Source organism: Nesoenas mayeri (genome assembly GCF_963082525.1).
Source record: "Nesoenas mayeri genome assembly, chromosome: 5".
NCBI classification, from domain to species: Eukaryota; Metazoa; Chordata; class Aves; order Columbiformes; family Columbidae; genus Nesoenas; species Nesoenas mayeri.
In genome coordinates this window covers 16,886,391-16,905,666 of record NC_137548.1, presented here as the reverse complement: position 1 = coordinate 16,905,666, position 19,276 = coordinate 16,886,391, and the positions used below count along the sequence as shown (strand labels likewise).

The 19,276-nt window shown below is 38.2% G+C and overlaps 1 protein-coding gene across 3 annotated transcripts in view; it reads left to right on the top strand.

Moving 5' to 3' along the window:
- The window catches only part of UNC79 (unc-79 homolog, NALCN channel complex subunit), a gene marked incomplete at both ends in the record, with an annotated part of 108,724 nt that overhangs the window by 45,629 nt on the left and 43,819 nt on the right, over positions 1–19,276 (top strand). For 2 of the 3 annotated variants that reach the window (XM_080345566.1, XM_080345565.1), the window contains 7 exons: positions 2,033–2,319; positions 5,891–6,073; positions 6,912–7,074; positions 9,478–9,627; positions 11,125–12,345; positions 14,684–14,791; positions 18,860–18,976. In XM_080345566.1, coding sequence (XP_080201692.1) covers positions 2,033–2,319; positions 5,891–6,073; positions 6,912–7,074; positions 9,478–9,627; positions 11,125–12,345; positions 14,684–14,791; positions 18,860–18,976 — 2,229 coding nt within the window. The remainder of the gene's footprint in view (positions 1–2,032; positions 2,320–5,890; positions 6,074–6,911; positions 7,075–9,477; positions 9,628–11,124; positions 12,346–14,683; positions 14,792–18,859; positions 18,977–19,276) is intronic. The other variant, XM_080345567.1, reaches the window with a different exon arrangement.

The following is a 19,276-nucleotide window of genomic DNA, read 5'->3' as shown; positions in this document are numbered from 1 at the left end:
CTGTACATCTGCTGGAGAAAAACATTTTTTTCTAATTATTTCAGAATTTGTTGTTTTCTTTTTTGCTTCTGCAAATCTTGGTCCAGCAAAAGTTTGGATAGAGAATTTTCACTTTGAAAAATAAAAAATCCCAGTGAAAATTGTTTGGAATAAAAAATATTATATAATATGAAATTCATAATTTCTTTTGACCAAAATGAGACCAGCAAAGGAAAGTTAATAGAAGTGATTCTGAAAATTTCCCCTCCTAGTTTTCATTTTCGGCTATCATAGAAATAGCAACCTTGACTATGCTCAATAAAACAGCCAATCAAACAAAACCCTTTGCTCACATACCAAGGAAACATAAGATATTTTGAATTATTTTAAAAATTACAGACACTGCAGTTTTGCTGGTGAAGAACCTAAGACAGATGTAGTTGTACCAGCAAAGGAATCTCTTGTCTGAATAGCGTATTACATTGAGAATATGGGTAAATTAGAAAATGATTTTTTTTTTTTTTTAGTATTTACTATAAATATATAGCTATGAATTTACATAAACCCTAGGACATGTAAGTAACTCTAACAGACTAAGTGGATATAAGTCACTGGCTAGTAACCCTAATACAGGCACGCAGGAGCAATTTTAATCTTAAACTTTGAGCTAATCTTCCTTGTAGGGTCTGTCCTGCAAACTTAAACTGTTCTTGCAAAAGTAAGGACTATTTCCAGTAGTTCAAAGGATTTAGTCTTGAAATGAAAACATTTAATTTTTTTTATAATTGTACTTCATACCAGCTTGCTTTATCTCAGTTATTTGCTGTTATACAGATTTTTAACCAGAGATCAAAAAATACATCAGAATACTTTTCAGTAACACTTAATTTTAATTGTTAACAGTTATAGTGTTTAAAGAACAAACTAAAACTAATGGTGTAATAAAAACTTAATTTTCAAGTATTGCCCCCTTTTGATGCTGTCAATATTTTCTTTCTATTTGATTATCCTAATGGAAAGAATTTTTACTTATTTTGCAGATAATGCATATATAATGCATTTTATTTATACAGACGCGTTTCGTTTAAATTACTGTTTTAAAATAGAACATGTTGGAATAATATACTGTACTGTGCTTTAGCCATGAATTAGCCAGTGTTAGTACAACATAGATCTTTAGGAACTGCTAAGCACTAAAAAAAAGCCTTACAAATAGGATGAAATAGGGTAACTCCAAAGGCAATTACTAGAGAATTCTAGTAATGATAAATAGTCTTAAAAGTAACTGGAAATACTATATTTAAAAAAATATTGAACTATGAAAATGAAAATACTTGCCCAGTTGGCAATGTTATTTGCAGTGTGTCTGTTTTGCTTGAATAGTGGTAGCCAGCAGCCAGACTTCCTTATACTTTGGAAGGAGCCTCTCATCTTTTACATAATCATATTCCCACACAAGGTATTATTTCCATTCAGTGTTTATAAACCCAAATCTTAGGTTTCCTCTCTGGGAAAAAGTCACCAAAGTTTTAGCATAATACATAGTGTCCCAAAACCTACTAATTATAGTGCCTACATTTTGGCCCAAGTTATCTGAGGGGAATACTGAGTGCTAAAAGAGGAAGTCTTCATTCTTTCTTTAATCCTTATTTAGTAGAATTTTCTGCATCTCCTACCTTTGCTGTTTTGTACATCCTCCACTGACAAAGACTAATATCCACTAACTTTTGCTGAGGAAAGACTGAAGACTATGCTAGATGAGAATACTCTGTCAGTGGGACTTGATTCTCCTTTAATGCATAGATGTGAAAGAATAAGAACACTCAGTGTGGCAGAAATGCACTGGGATGCAAGGACAAGCAACACAGTTGAACATGAGAAAGCTGAGAAATGGAGCTCAGTGTACACAGTAAGTGTTAATGTCTCCTGGGACTTTGCCAGGTGTCTTTGGGCAGAAATGCAACAATGAACTCTGGAAAAAAACTCTGGTGTATTCTGTACCCTGTTTACAGTCTTATCCAGTGCCTGATACTGGTGTCTCTTGTGCCCATAGGACAACCCTCCCCAGAGAATGATAATACAATCAAAGATCTGCTGCCAGAGGATGCTGGGATTGATCACCAGACAGTCCACCAGCTGATTACTGTGCTCATGAAGTTCATGGCAAAGGATGAGAGCAGCGCTGAGTCCGACATCAGCAGCGCTAAAGCTTTCAACACAGTCAAGCGCCATCTGTATGTCCTACTTGGTTACGATCAGCAGGAAGGATGCTTCATGATTGCACCACAAAAAATGCGTCTTTCAACCTGCTTTAATGCCTTTATTGCTGGAATAGCACAAGTAGGTGAAGGCACTTACTACTTTTTGCAGCTATTTGTCATTGCCTGTTGTTGCAATGGTGGTAGCACAGCTGCCTTTGTACCTCTTCAGCTGGGAAGGGAATTTGAGGGAATTTGAGAACAAAGATGGCTGCTTGTTCTTTGTTCTCAGAAGGCTCCATGTAAACTAATCAAGTTTTTTCTGTACATTTTTGCTTTGCAGTTAAGTAGTAAATAATCCAATAGCAGTACGCTAATTTATAACTTCCTACCAGTTGCTGCATTGTTGCCATAGAGGTAACAGTTCTGTGTGTGCGTGCAGGCACACAAATATACTACCACTGTGTGAAAACTTAGAGACTGCTTCAAGCCTCTTTGCCCTCTTTCCGTAGCCTTTGAATGCCTTACTTTCCTCGTGTCATTTCCTCCTTTCCCATTCAGGAAGACCTCATACCTACGTGTTCATGCTTGTTTTCCCGCATAAATGGTCTGTAAACTCTTTGACATTCTTCACTTTGCAGGAGACTCATTCTTCTTCTTCCTTCGAGTGCACCAGGATTTTCTGTTCTCCCTATCCCAGGGAGTAGTACCACCAGGGTGAGCTCCTGCCTGTATTGCCATGATTAATGACTGAGCACATCTTTGCCTTGTGCCTTTCTCCATCTTGTAAGGAGGACTGCAATTTTCTACCTCACAAGGCTCTTCTAAGGCTCAGTTAATTCTTACTGATAGAGCAGTTGGTGATGCTACGCTGAAAAACATTTCACACTTGCAGAGTATTCTTATTATTTGCAATGAAGCATCATCATAACTTCCACACGTTTTAGTTATTGCAGTCTCTCATAAAGGATTACCACAGGGGAGAGAGAGGGCTGTGATTTCAGGTCTCCCCCTGCCCCAGCTCTTAAAATTCTTACTGTAATCTTCACACATTGCTCAAAGTATCTGCAGTTCTTATTAGGATTTTCTGGTTCGTACATTGGAATCAGTGATTTTTTTGAAGTCAATTGTAATGTGGATACTTGGATAAACTTTCACAGTCATGAAGAAGTCAGATATGCCTGTTTCAGCAGGCGAAATAGAAGGTGTTAACGCAAACTGGGTAGCTGCAAATGCATCCTGATCATTGTCTTGGAGCACCATTGCTAATTGCTGTTGGTATCTTTCACTTATATAGTTTTAAGCTGAACTGTGTAAAAGGAGATTCAGGCTTGTTACCATTCTACTGAGAGTCTGGAAGTGACAGTTCAGATCACACGGCAGTGTCTTTCACATTTTTCTACATGTTTACAAAGTTTCTCAAACTTCGCTGATCATAATTGACCTGATTTTCAATAATACTACTTAAATGCAACTCTAAATATCAGCTCCTGCCTTTCATCTTCTGCCTTTGAAATGTCTCAGGACAGTCCAATTCATCATTTCTGTTTGAAAAGCTTCGTAGTTGAATCCTGACTCCCCTGATGTCAAATGGAGTTGGAGAATTTCAATAGGCCAGGATTTTTCTCCATGTAGCAGACATCAAAACTTTTATTTCTTAGCTGTAGCCTGCTTTGTTTTGGGAATCTCCTTTGCTGCAAGAGAAATGCTACTTGCAATCTGAAGATGTGTTTACAGAGTGAAAACTCAGTATGAAGCTCTTAAGAGATCTATTTCAGTTACTCTCCTTCTCTTAGTCATAAACATTTGCATTCCCTAGTCAGCTTCACAAAGGTTGGGATGGGGCCGACTTGGGCTGACTCATTGGTTTTGATTCCAAGCCTGATTGGAATGGTCAGTTCAAGAAAAAACAAAAAAAAGTCTTAGTATTTTGCATCATAAAATCTGAGTATTTGAAAAGCCTCTCTCTCCCCAGCAGCAGGAGTGGGCCAGTTGTGGTGTTGCAGTGAGTGCGGTGTTGCCCGCACGGTGGCAATGTTGTACAGAACTGTCAGAGAGGGGAAGCCAGCAGTGCTGGGCTCTGCTCAGCATCCCAGGCTGAGCTCTGCTCAGCATTTGCAGCATCATTTATTCCAGATCTTCCAGTGACAACCTAAAAAATGGGTCTACTCAGCTTAAGACATGTCTGCATTACAGTGTGTGCTGTGTTAAGGCAGGGCTGTGTCTTCCTTGTATGGATGAGTTTTTCCTGACCATGCTGTATAACTGTATCTCACCCTGAGGGGACAAGGCATTGCAGGGTAGAACCATATTTGGTGACTATATATCATCTGTTTGACAGGCTAACCCTGCACAGATAGACATGGGATTCATCTGTTTAGCTCTATGCATGCAGCACAAAAATTTGAGACAGCTGCAAATTGAACTAAGAGAATTTTACAGGAAAAAAAACCTCTAGGCAGCTTGTTCAGGAGGGAACTTGAGAGGTGACTTCTGTGTTTGTAAATTAGGCTCATCCCCTTGTTCTAATAAAAACAAAACCAAAAAAAGAAATACAGACCTGAAGGAAATGAGCGATGTGGATTAAACAGATGTTTGTGTCTGTTTAGATGTACAGCACTCCTGAAAAAGCATTAAGTCCACTGAAACTGTACGGATGTGCTATATGTTGGGGGACATGCTGGAGCTTGCTTGGCCTGCTGTTACACTTTTCTGGGTGTCAGCTGGTATAGGTCAGTGTCAGAGACAAGGGCTTTGTGGATCCTTGTTATGATCTAGTTTAGCTGCTGATTTCAGGACATTAGTTCTTTTTATTTAAAGCCATATTTTGCAAGACTGATGAGAAGATAATGAAAAATAGCAATGCAGTTTCAATGGAAAACACAGTTGTATCAGGGCAGTGAGCATATGTGCCCACACTGACCTGACCGCCAGGATTCAGACCTCTAGGACAGACTCCAAATAGCATGATGCTCTTCAAAAGTCATGATGGAGGCAAAGTTTAGGGCTAGCAGTAATACCAGCAACCTGCCTACAGCAAGATCACTTAGAATTGATGAGCATTCTGTTTAGGGCAAGATATTTTTCATTAGTTTTATTCTTGAATCCTTTAGGATTTGCATGTTTAGACTTTCTGCATACCATCGCAGACAGCCTTACCTTTGCTATAGGGAAGAGTGGAATTCTTGTCTCATTACCTGGTTCCAGAACATGGGTCTTAAAAAACCCCAACAGCTAATATTGCAAGCCTGATGAGAAAATAAGGAAAACTAGCAATGCAGTGTTAATCCAACCCCCCGCCCCCAATAGCCAAAATACACAACCCCGCCTCCCAGGCCCCACAATTGCATCCTATCTGTGTAAATGTGGGATATGCCTAAAACAGTTTTGTCTGTTGAAGCATGATCAACTTGTACTGTAAAAGAAGGCTGTCCCAGCGTTCTATATTTTATGAACTTGCCAATGTGTGTTAAAATTTAGACTGTGCAAGATGAAAGGCTTTCAGAACACATCTTCTCTTGTTTAATTTTGCCTGTTTAGCTAAAGTGAGAACTTGGCAAGCTGGCAGAAAGTTTCTAACTGATAGTCAGACATCCTTAAAAATGTATTTTCTTTTCACTTAACTAATACCTCAACTGTATTAGTTATTTTGCTTTTCAGCATCAGTGGATTTGATTTCGGGGAGCTGACTCTTGTGCTGATATTCTTTTCAGGTGATGGACTATAACATCAACCTGGGAAAACACCTTCTTCCCTTGGTGGTGCAGGTGTTGAAATATTGCACTTGTCCTCAGCTAAGGCATTATTTCCAGCAGCCTCCTCGCTGCTCCCTCTGGTCCCTCAAGCCTCACATTCGGCAGATGTGGTTAAAGGCTTTGCTTGTCATTCTTTATAAGGTGAGTGGTCTCAGAAAGACACTGTCTGCCTTAAAATTTTCACTTCAGTTTGAAATTTGTTACAGGGAACATCTAACTGCACTGCAAGTGAAGGGAATTGTAAAGAATGCTTTTCTTTGATTTGCTTATTTACTGTATTTAATTTCAATATCTGAAGTAGTTAGGCTTTCATCTGTGCAACTGGCCTGTAACTTCTGCTGTCTATATTGTATTTCACACAGTTACCTGAGAAAGGAAAATATGGTTTTGAAAATAGAAAAATAGTATATGAAGTTCAAATGTACAGTATTTTGAGTAACTTAGAATTAGTTTTTAAAAAATTGAGTAACTTTAAACTGGGGGTGGGTCAGCTTAACAACCTGTGTTCTTCTGCTAAGTAACGCTTTTTAGGAAATGTTGTTAAAATGTAACATGTTTTTATGCACTAAGTGGAGCCCTGAATACTTTAGATATGCTTTAATAGTTTCTAGCAGGTCTGTGGGGAATACGAGACAGTGGGGGTACTAGAAATGAATGATAACATGCTGATTGAAATTGAGTATTTGGAGAACAGGTCTGATGAGAGATCTTTTGCGTTATTATTAATAATTGTTTTTGTCATATAGAAGTCAACAAAACAATGTATTTCATCGTACTAATAGGATTTTTTTAGTAATTCTGTGTACAAAGCTGAGAACAGTCATGTTTCTCATGTTGTATTTAGAAATTTGTGATCAAAGGAAGACAGAGGGCATTCAGCTGACAATATCCTTGTCATTTTTCTGTTTTTACTGCCTAAATGTTTATCCAAGGATAAAAGTTAGTTTTTAAGCTGAAGTTTTTCTCTTTCACTGACCAGTACCCCTACAGAGACTGTGAAATCAGCAAGATTGTACTTCACCTAATCCACATCACTGTCAATACCCTCAATGCTCAGTATCACAGCTGCAAGCCCCATGCAACTGCTGGTCCTTTGTATAGTGACAACAGTAACATTAGCCGATACAGTGAAAAGGAAAAAGGTACTTTTAACACTCTCATTTGTACGATAGTCATTGATTTAATTCAATAAGTCTTGCAGATGTTGTAGAGATAGGTAAATATGGTCTTATTATTAGAATGTAATACTCAAGGTGTGAATTCTCTGATCAGCTATAGCCATCTACAGTAAAAGAAATTCACAATTTCTCTGTAGGCTAAGCATAGTACAGCAGTTTAACCTCTCTTGAAGGAAGGGTACCTTAGACTTACTAGTTCAGTTGTCATTCCTGGATAGTCCTTGGCCATTCTATGACAATATTAACTGATCCTGCTGACACACAAGGTGTGTAACCAACTTGACACCGCATCCTAATTATATTTTATAATAGCATGACCTAGTAGCAAATATTTGATGTTGAAAAGAGAAAATGATTAATTCAGTCTGCAGTTTGCTTTTCTTTGTGAAAGGAGCTGAAGTTGACGAGCTTGCAGGAAGATGGAGATGATGTAGATGTCTAAAGGCAGAAGAGAATGGTTCAACCCTTAAAGTCTGCATTGTGTTTTTAACTCTGTATGTGCTTGGTAGCTGTAACAGGTGCTGTGATGGTGTGAACTGGTGTAAGGTTGGGGCTTGAAATAATATGATGTCACTGAGTGTAGTTCCTTACAATTGTGAAGTTTATTACATGATAAGTATTTATAATGAAAGTATAACAGGTTATTTTGATGTTAATCTTTAGCTGCTTTTCAGTTGTTTTGCCTTTTAGCTGCTTATTTGCTCTTTATGTCCTCCTTCTCAGTCTTCCTAGAGTGCAGCAAACTCTTATTCTGAAGAATCCAAGATGTACTCTTTTTATGCATTTCAGTACCTTTTCCTCTTTTGCTGCTTGTTGCTCATAAAAAGATATCCAGCAGAACAAGGACACAAATTATTGTTTACCTGAACACCCTACAACTCACCTCTAGCAAATGAAAGCAACCTTAAAATGGATATAAGTGATGCATCACATATTCTCACTCGCTTGGACATTTTGTATTGCTAGAGGGGGGCTAGGAGGGTTCAGGTAACTGTAGAATTACTATGAATTTGTCTTTGTTTTGAGCCGAGTTAATGACTTAATTCATAATGACGTAATGCTGAGGGTAGCAGTACTACATTTATAAAATGCATTCAGTTTCTGCATGGATTCGGAGACGTTTCTAAGACAAAGTGAGATACTTAACTATTCAGATTGCTGTTCATAGCAAATCTCAAGTTAGGTTTAGAAAACTTGGTGTTCCAGTCCCATGTCCAACATTGATTCTCTGGGTGGCCTTGTGTCTTACTTCTTCATTGTTTCCCTGTGTTTAAAGTAAGGAAAATAACATCATTTGTACTTTCCAGAGCTGTTGTGAAGGACTTTGGGCTGCTCAGAGGTAAAGGACCATAAATGGGCAAATTTTACTCTGTAAATGCTGACTTAATTGTAGGGCTGATTCTCCTCCGTTGCTGAAGTGTTGCAGAAAGAAAGGAAGTATGAAAGTTTTCTTCCACCTGCAAGAAGCAGCCAGTATACATATTAATGTCCAGTTTAAGTTTTCAGGTTTTGGCCATTCTAAATCTTTGGCTTACTTGCCTCTTCATTCTTAGACACCAAATGCATTTACTTTCCGTGTTTGCTCACTAGAATAAACAAGGCAAACTTTTTTGTTTCTTCTTCTTCTTTTGTTTTCTGTATTGTCCCAGTAGCGTTACTTATTGCCTTGGAGGTGAATCATGATAGATATGTATTTTTCCTTTTTTTTTTTTTTTAATAGTCATTTCGCATAGGTGATGTGGTTATTTTTTGATGGATTGAATAGATTTGGATTTTTCTTACTTTCTGCTGTTTTCAGCCAGCAGGTCTCAGATTAGAGCATAATGTTTTACTATTACTACTTACATCAGTAATTTCATAATTCATACTTTTAGGTCATTTTCTATTAGTATTACCAGTTTCCCAAAATTATCCAGTTATTTTTTTGCTTTCCTGTTTTGCTGGTTTATTATTGACCTTGCAGTTCTTGTACTAATTTCAGTCTTCATCAGTTTACCATTTCTTACTGAGCACTATAGAAGTTATTTACCCAAGTCAGCATCCAGATATATTCTGCTTCTTCCATCTAAAGAATCTGTATTATTATTAGTAAGAAAGATCAGCTTAGAATGGTAAAAGCTTTGATATACTTTTATTGCATTGTAATCCACTTTTAATTTATCTCTGTCCTCTCTTACCTGAACTCAAGATTTAACAAGAATGGGAGGCTTATACCTGGGACATAAATTTTCTTGTAAACTTCAGATGATTCTTCATTCTCCAATTCAAGTTTAATTGAAACTAGCTGAGGTTTTGTTACATAGACAGCTTTTCATTCAAGTAATTGCACTCTAGTAAGAGTAATAAAGTTTTTTCTTTCTCCAGCAGAGGAAGACAGTGTTTTTGATGAATCTGATATTCATGATACGCCAACTGGACCTTGCAATAAAGAATCACAAACTTTCTTTGCAAGACTGAAAAGAATTGGTGGCAGCAAAATGGTGAAATATCAACCAGTTGAGATGAATGCTCAGAGAAGTATGAATTGTTTTGTTGGTATAAACTCATGCAGAAATAAAGTTTCCTACTCTTAGTTTCAAGCTACCACCTTTCTTTGTAGAGTTTGTTTCACTGCTAATTTGAATATGAGGACTCTGTCTCACTTATGAGAGCAGGTACTTCTCATTTCACTGACTGAGTTCTCTTATAGGAGTCTCAAAGTAGGGACTCCAGAATAACAATACCTGAAACCAGCAATTGTTTTCTGAAACTTTAAGCTCTTTTCAGTGTAAAAATGTTTAAGATAATTTGTTGCAATTTTCTTCCATTGTTGGGCTGAAGTTTCTTATTCTATTTTTCTCCCCAGAATTTGTTGTTGTTGTTGTTTTGTTTGTTTGTTTTGTTTTTTTGATGAGGTGGGACACTAGGGACAGCAAATTTGTTGTTGCTGCTGCAAATATTATGATTTTCCATTGATAAAAAGCGTCATTTGGTGGTTTCAAAAAATAGGGAGGATTTTGTTTACAGATTTAGGTTTCTGAAATGGAAAAAAAAAAAAAGAAGATATTTCTACCACCACCCACTTGCCTTTTTTTTTTTCCTTTCACCTGATTGCATGGCAGGGGGAATGATTCTGACTAGAGCAAGCATCTGCGTTAGCTTTTCTCACTGCTTTTTTTGCATGGTGATTCATATGTGGAACATTTTGAAATATGAGGATAATAATGATCAAGAATATTCTGTTTTATGTGAAAATATGTCTTTCATAGTAACAACAGTGATAAGCTTTTAAAATGTTCTCAACGAGTGTGTTCATGTAGCGAAGTTCCAATGCAGTGGTAGTACCAGTGAGTGTAATTGTGCTCACTCTACTCCTGCCTAGGACAGGGAGCTGTGACTATGTGTGTGATGGTTGCCAGACTCTGCTGGGCTCTAGAGTCAGTGAGGGAAAAAATTCTCTCAACACCTGTCTGATCTCAGGCTTGTGCTGCCACATCCTCACTGCTATTGCTACGCTTGCTTCTTCAATCAGAAGCATCCATTTTAAGCCCACTTATCTGCAGTAAATAACGTGTAGATGTGCTCTAATGTACACTCATGTCCAAATGATGTCCACAGTACTGTAGACCAAATTGATTTTGAAATCTCTTCAGAGTGGTCCATGTAGCTCATTTCTTCTTTCATCTGTCATGCCTAACACAGCCATTCCAAGTGTCTGTAGAAATTACTTGCGTGTGGTATCTTCTGTTCAATGCATAAGGTTAAACAGTCTATCTTCAGGGTACCCCTGTCCAGGATGAGTAGAATTTGGATAGAATTTAGGTAAACCCTACTGTCCAAATAGCAGGTTTTCTTGTCATTGCTCCTTGTAAAAATCTGTAATATGGCTCTGAGGTCAAAACAAAATTTAGATAATTTTGACTAAGATTTGGTTTGTATTTTAAATGCCAATTGTGTTGAATTGTGAGATAAAGATGAAGATAACTGCCAGAAGTCTCCAATTGAGGTAGTATTAGCTCTTTCTGTTTTAATCAGGTGAAATAGAGCTGGCTGAATATAGAGAGACGGGTGCCTTACAAGACAGTATTCTACGCTGTGTGAGAGAAGAAAGCATTCAGAAAAAAAAACTGCGCTCTCTAAAACAGAAATCTCTTGATATAGGAAATGCAGACTCCCTGTTGTTTTCATTAGATGAACATCGCAGGAAGTCCTGCATAGACCGGTGTGACTTAGAGAAACCACCTGTCCCTGCTGCTTATGCCATACACAGGCAGAGTGATTATGGACGATCTCGGCAGAATTCTTCTACTAAAGCTGAAAATATAGAGACACAAGAAAATCTTCCTCGTACAGAGAGTTTCCAGGAATCAAGAAGACCTGTCATACCAGAAGTTAGGTTAAACTGCATGGAAACATACGAAGTGAAAGTGGACTCTCCGGTTAAACCTGCTGGGCCCAAGGAAGATTTAGATCTGATAGATTTGTCCTCTGACTCGACATCGGGTCCTGAAAAGCATTCAGTACTCTCCACTTCAGACAGTGACTCTTTAGTTTTTGAACCACTTCCTCCTCTTAGAATAGTGGAGAGCGATGAAGAAGAAACAACAAACCAGCTGAATGATGAGGCCCCTGACAAAACTGCCGTGTCGTCTCCCTCAACTCCCATCAATGTCTCTGCACTCGGTCTCAGCACAACTCCTCTGGTCCAGTTCAGCATTGAAGATTGCTCCAAAGACTTCAGTTCTCAGGATACAAGCAACGATGCTTCAGCAGGAATAGAGGATATCCTTTCCACTTCTCCAAAAGATCTAAAGGACTCTTCAGAGTTAGTTAAGCCAGAAGAACTTCAAGATGTGTCCTGTGGAAACACACTAACACTGAAACAGAAAAGGGACTTGCTGCAGAAGTCATTTGCCCTTCCAGAAATGTCCCTTGATGATAACTCTGAGCTCAATGTGGAGGAAATGAGACCTGGTGGAGCAAGTCCAAGCCCAAATGTAAAGACAGTCCTTATTAAAGTACCCGAAGATTCTGAAAACCAAACAGAAGGTGATAAACTTGATACCAACACAGAGTCTGACACTGAACAAAACATGGAGCAGAAACAAGGAGAGGAAACCGAGGAGTCAGAATTTAAGATTCAGATTGTTCCTCGCCAGAGGAAGCAGAGGAAGATTGCAGTGAGCGCTATTCAGAGGGAATACCTGGACATTTCTTTTAACATCCTTGACAAGCTGGGAGAGCAGAAGGAGGCAGGTGAGCTCAATCACTGACCCAATCAAAAGGTTTATCACTGTGTGAAGGTTTTAATAACAGACCAATGTAGGGAGGGATGTGTATTCTTGTAGGAAGCAGCGTGGGTATACACCATCTGAGCTAGCTGAAGAATGCTTTTGGGTATTTGTTTCTCACAAGAAATGCACTAACCCTCCCAGTATTGTGCATGTGTGAGGGCTCATTTGAAAAAGAAGTGGAGCTCAGTGACAAAAATATTGGTTCTGATATCCAAGCTAGGGAGTGAGTCTCCATGGCCTCTTTATGTGAGGAGTCAGAAAAATTGTCATAATTCAGTTCCTTTTATCCTACTAATCTAGGCCATACTACACTGATTCTCTTTTGTGTGTAGTGGGTTTTGGCCTTTATTTCTTCTGCAAGCATAAGGCGGTGGAAAGCAGACTGGATCGTGAAGTGTAAAGCTGAATGAACTGTAGAATTCCCAACTTGGAATTAACCACAGTTTGCGTTTAGGATCAGACATATATATTTTGTTCCTATACACTAAAAATTTTTAGTAGCCTTCTATGTATTGAGTATTGACAAAGTTACGTGGCTTGTGTTCATTAAAGATTTGAAGTTGAAGTATGGGGAAAGCCATACAGTGTTTCTGTGTATCCCAGGATTTTTCAGGTAATTTCAAGGGTTTTGTTACCAAGTTTTTCAGGTGGAGAGAAAGTGTGTTCTAGCCATTTCCTCAGTTACCAAATGGATGGGTCAAGTGTTTTTTAAAAATGTATGGTGCTGCCTCTTCTGCAGCTGTTTATTTTTTTTTTCCCATGATTTTTCAGTTATTAGAATTGTACCAATACTTTTTCTTTTTTACTTTTTTATTTTATTTTATTTTTTTTACCATATTAATTAAAAAAGGAAAGAATCTTTCAGGCCTCACTTCTTTGTTGCCAGTGAAGTGAGGAGGAATATTTATGGATTCCTGACCTCACTACTTCTTTCTTCTTCAGAGGGAACCATAGTATAATTTCTTATTACGATATTATGCTTTTACAAGGATAAATCATTCAGTGTGATCATAGTTAGGCTTTCCCTTAATGTTTTAGGCCTGTCATCCTATTTACGGTTCCAGTAAGCTGAAGAACCACTAGAGCTTTGTAAAAACAAAAGAGGGCCAAGTGCTTTTGAACCTTTCAAATAAGTTGTTAGAGAAGAATGGTCATGAAAGAACTGTGCAATTAGACACAAATGATTTTCTGACCATTAGTAAGGGCCAGTTTTCATGCAGTAATTAGCAGTATCATCCTTGAAACTGCTTGGAAGAACTGTCCCTGTTCTGAAACACCATGTGGAACCTAGGATTATAGCATATACAAAGGTCATTTGGCTGCCTGCATCTAAATATGTCATCCAAGGGGAACATAAAGCATTCACAGTAACTCACTGAGTGCTCACTTACATTACAGGTTGATACAGGCAATTCAGATAACTGGGTAATTTAGTGACTTGGGTAGGTTAATATGTCTCTTCTGTTTTGCTTTGTTAGCCATATTGATTAGTTTATTTGAGAACATATGTATTGTAATTAATGTAAGTAGTCTTAATATTGCCATCATAATGGGCTGATTGTAATTTCAAAGTCTTATTCAAGCTTTGTCAGCCTATATACTTCCATATGTTTTAGAATGGCTTGTAATAAAACTGATCTCTGAATTAAATGTGCAAATGGCTGTTTCTTAAAGTATGTGATGCTGGGCTACATTTTCCTGCCTGAGACTTTGCAGCACAGATACAACTTTATATGATATGCTGAAAACAGCCCTCAACACTTGAAAATGCTTTTGCTTTTTTCTTCCTATATTGATAGCATCAGTTATCACAAAATAAATACATTAGCTTTAATGGCTTATTTTTCTTTTTTAATGATAGAATCTTAAACTCTTCAAACCTTTAGGATCAGCTGCTAGATCAGCAGCCTTTTGAAAGAAAACTGATAACATGTTGGAGATAAGACTTTGAAAAGATGCTAAGCTGTTATTTAAACTAGCTTTACATCAGTGGTACCTCTCTTATTTCCGTGTTGGTGGTTCTTATAATCACTCTGAGTGGGACTGAAATCAAACTCTATTTGCATTTATTAGTTCTGAGCTCTAAAGAGCACAGGTAGAAATTTCCTTTAAAAAGTTATTTTAAGCAGTAGATCCTTATGTGTCTATAAAAATTTTCTTACTACACAAACACACTGAATTATTTTAAAACTACTGGAAATGCCAGATGGTGAATGCATGACAGGAAAGAAGTGAAAAAATTATCCAGGGAGAAAACAGACGGAAAATATTTATTTATTAAGGACAATTTTCATATGCAGATCCTGCTGCCAAAGGACTTTCAACACTGGAAATGCCAAGAGAGTCATCATCTGCACCGACACTTGAAGCAGGTGTCCCGGAGACAAGTAGTCACTCTTCCATAGCAAGTAAGTTTGCCTCTGGCTTGAGGATTGAATGTGCTGTGTTTGTGCGTCAGATACATATCATGCCTGGTAAATGCCTTCCCCTGAGTTTCATTGGTTCTTGGAAGTACAGTTGTGTTGAACATCATTAGATCTGTTAAATCTCTGGTGGTCAGCAGGATTTTAGCAGTTAGTGGCTGCAAGATTTTCTGTTGCACCATGGCAAGTTTGACGGAAGCGGTTTTCCTGAATTAGAATAGGTAGCAGCTAGAAGCAATATTTCACTGAAGTTGAATGTTTATTTTCCAGTGAGAGAAAGCATTGTCAACTGTCAGTACACAGAAGCAGAGGATGAGAGCTCCACAGGGCTGTTACTATGGTCTTCTGTGCATTTCTTGCTGTACCTTAGGAAAAAAAGTCTCTTGCAATTTTTGTAAAGTGCTTGAAATGCCACTTTCTCAGCTGCTCACTGAAATGCAGTAACCATTTATCTGAGACTCCCATACCCATTTCATTGTAAAGTGAACTGGGCTGGTTTAAGTAGACGTAGACACATGGCTTAACAGATCAGATGGAGATAACATTGGAAAGTGAAAGCATTTTAGAACACTAACAAAATCCGGAATGATGTGTCCACCTAGGCAACGTTAAGCAACACTTCGGATGGTTGATGGGACAGGATTCTTGATTAGTAGAAAAGGGAGGAGAAATGATGACCTGTTTTGATACCAGTGAGCTTCTGGGTTGGCTCAACCATCTTGCTGAACTGCGATTTCAGACCACTGTAGAGAAGTTGAACTTTAATTCTGGAAATTCATCATCTGCTGATTGGATTGGAAGATGTTATTTTAGACATGCTAGATGAGTACTCCAAATTAGAGGTTTCCTCTCCAGTTTTATCACAAGCATCTCATGTAATGTGTAACTCATAGTCAGAGTTCTTTTGTTGACCACCTAATGATACAGATATCACTTCCTAAAGCAGCCAAAGAGGTGGCAGTTAAGACCTATCTCTGTCTGGTTTCACTGAGTGCTAGGTGTTCCTGTAAATGCCAATATATGAAATTGGGAATAGTATCTAAATTATGTTGAGCCTACATTCCTTTGTAAATATTCCTTTCCTCTTTCTATGTACCTCAGTTTCCAACTGCAAAATGGACATGAATACTTCCATTGTGTCTCTTGTCTCTTGAGACCGAAATATTTTTGACCTTCTATTGTGTGTTTTTACAGTGCTCTGCATAATAAGTCCTGATCAGGACTGTGAGCACAAGGCACGTTAGTGGCACAAGTAGATAACATCACTTGTATAGCCAGTGCCTGGCCACAGAAAACATAGATTGCTAGCTGTGATAGGAAGATTTTGTCTTTGGATATGAAAAGTTGCGTGCTGCTCCACAGCAATCAGCCTGGCTCCAGCACTGTTCAAAGGCTGGCAGATCTCTGGGCTGTGGTGGTTTTCTGTTTTTTATACTTATCAATATTTGAAATCATGGCTGTCCTTGAAAAATCAGGTAAATAATCCTGGAAATCCAAATCTGCTCGACAGTAGCCTGATTATGTGAAATATGCATGAAAATTTTTTAATTACAATCACAAAAGCTGTTAAGAAAATTCAAAGAGATAATTTTCTGTATTTTGACAGTCATCTGCACTCCAAGCAGTCTTGCCAATTCTAACGTTAATTGCTGTTCTTTCATCAGGAAATTCTATGCTTGATAAAGTGATAAAGCATCTATTTAAAGTCCTTGCCCTGGAAACGATGGAAATTCTATTTTTCTCCTAATTTGCTGTAAAAGGCAGCTGCAATATAACTTTTAAAAGTGAAACATGGAATGGTCTTTTGGTCTGTTCAGTTATACAAGGACTGTTTTACAACAATGCTGGAGAAGTTTGTACTTGGACCAAAAATAGAGTTTAAATGCACTCTGATACATTGAAAGGATATAATGAGGGAAAACTTAAACTACTTCACCTAATAAAATAACTTCAGTGTGCAGATTCCCACAGAAGTTATCATTGTGTTTATTATTACTCAGGGCCTGTATTTGTTTTGTTAGGGAGTACTCTTACTTCCTCTGAATTTGAAACTCTCAGATAGAAACTGAGGAAGTTTAGGAGAAGGCGCTTAACCCCTCAGCTTTCTGAAAGTTGTAGTTTGTCACTTGTCTGTACTTCTTGATCTCAGTTAATAATGTGAAATGCTGTGTTTATTTTCAGATCTTAGCTGGGTGTTGTTTGGAATATTAGAAAGGAACTACCTGATATTATGTTAATACTTCTTTTTACAATGTTGAATGTGGTTGCAGATGAAAATAATCATTAGGAGAAGGTTTTGCTTTGTTGCTCTTTCTTTAAGGTCCTATTGAAGAAAGCACTTAAACATTAAGGCAACGTTTTAAAGGCTTTCCTGCATGGAGATGAATGTCAGCAGTCTCACACGCCTTGATCAAACAGGGCCTTCAAACTCTGTCTTCAAACTGTGGACAATGATTTTGGTTTCAGTGGTGGAAATACATTGCTCAGACTCAGCTGTCAAAATGAATGTATTATGCTTGTTCAATTTGCATTTTCTTATGAAAGGAGAAAAATGTAATAGAGTTGTGAGTTGTGAGTATGCTCTGTTTCTTTCTCCATTTAAATTTTAAATCCACTTTTTTTGTGTATGTATGGGTGCATTATCCAGTGAGAAACATCTCTTAAAGCAAGCAGCAATATCAGTTTAAAGAAGTATTGTAAATAGTCAGATGAGGAAAAATCAAGCCCTTGTCGCTTGACAGTGTTAAGGAACTTTCCTTTCCCTAGGTTTCCCAAAGCCAAGACTTGGGCACAGATTCCAGAAATTCTTCTTAAATAATGTATTTGTAAAGCAAAGCGTAGAGAGCAGGTTGAGCTGGGTGCTTCTGGGAGGGGGACCCTGAGCAAAGAAAAGCTTGGCCAATTATACCATTACAACCTAAGCTTCCCATCCCATGCATGTCAGTTTGGTTCAGTTGTAAAATTAGAGTCTGGGATGTCCGTGTTCTTCGTCGGGTCTCTTCATTTTCATCGGATGAGCCGTTTCTTATCTCTGTGGGTAGTTGTTTGTCTTTTACTGACCAGACTAGACATCAGCTCTAGCTCCTGTTTATCAGTTGTTAATTTGCACCTACAGCTGGGAAGAAAAATAAGTCTTTGGCAATAATGAAAACATTCATCTGTTTTTCATCTTCTTTTAGACCCTCCATCTTGTTCCTTTACCTATCTCTAGGGGCGCAGCTCCTGTTGACCATCAAAACCTCCCTTACCTTCTTGCTTGAACAGATTCTGTGGCCTTTTTAGGCAGAAAGTTTGAAAGTTCACAGCTTGTGACCTAAGCAAACTTCGTTACTTAGGTTAAGCAAGTTATGCTAAGCAAGTTCCATAGGCAGTTTCCAAACAAGTTCTATAAGAAGCAGTATACCAAATAATTCAGTAAACTAAGGCAGTCTATTCCCTAACAATAGCTCCATGTAATAAGAATGGCAGTGAAGTTACAAAAGGGACCTGTCTTCAAAGGTCTGGTAGCTTCACGCTTCACAATGATGTGCAGGTGGTATGCCTGGGGGGTGGGTATTTAGCAGGCCTGTTCAGGTTGTGCCACCCATGAAAGGTGCTGGTGATTCAGGGTCAGTGAATTAGTTTTCCTATGGTGAGCATGGACATAGCAGTGCTCCGTACCTTGCTGGGAGGAGACGAGGTTTCCTTCCTCAGTAGATTGTATGTGAGTGAGATTCAAGTATTGCCTGTCAGCGTGGGAATTTTGTGGTAGTATCTGACACCACAGATACCAAGTCGTTTGAAGAACTTTCGTGATATTTGGAGACAAAAAGTCACTGACAGTTGACACAGTGGAGGAGATCCTGAATCCAAGTCACTTATGACTGATGTCTTTGGGGCCAGAATTGTACCCTGTGCAGTTGTGTGAAAAGTGCACATTGACTTGAGCAAGATCCTCAGAGCAGTCATTGTCCTGTCAGTATTTATCTCATGCTGGCTTGTAAGTTCAGGAAATAAGAGTAGTTTTACATGTTGTCTGAGCCCCTGAAATCCTTTTGCATTTCTGACTTGCAGCTCAGTTCAGACAAATGAAAAGAGGCTCTTTGGGAGCTCTGACAATGAACCAGCTAATGAAGAGGCAGCTGGAACACCAGTCTAGTGCTCCTCACAATATCAGCACTTGGGATACTGGTGAGCTGCATTTATTGTTCTTTATTTCTGTTTCCTAAACCCATTTCTTTTTGTATCAATCCATTTAAAAAGTAAGTATTTCTATTCTACAACTGCAGATAAGTAATCAATCTCAAATCTAAAGTAAAACTTTGTAGTGAGTACCAGATTCTCACCTGGTATGAATTGGTATAGTTACATATTTGGGAGGTAGTTCTTCTGGTACAGTGATGTCCCCACAGTTTTGCATATTACTTGGATTATTTTCTGGCCTCATTGAATGAAATGGAAGTATCACTGTTGATTTCATTAGATATAGGA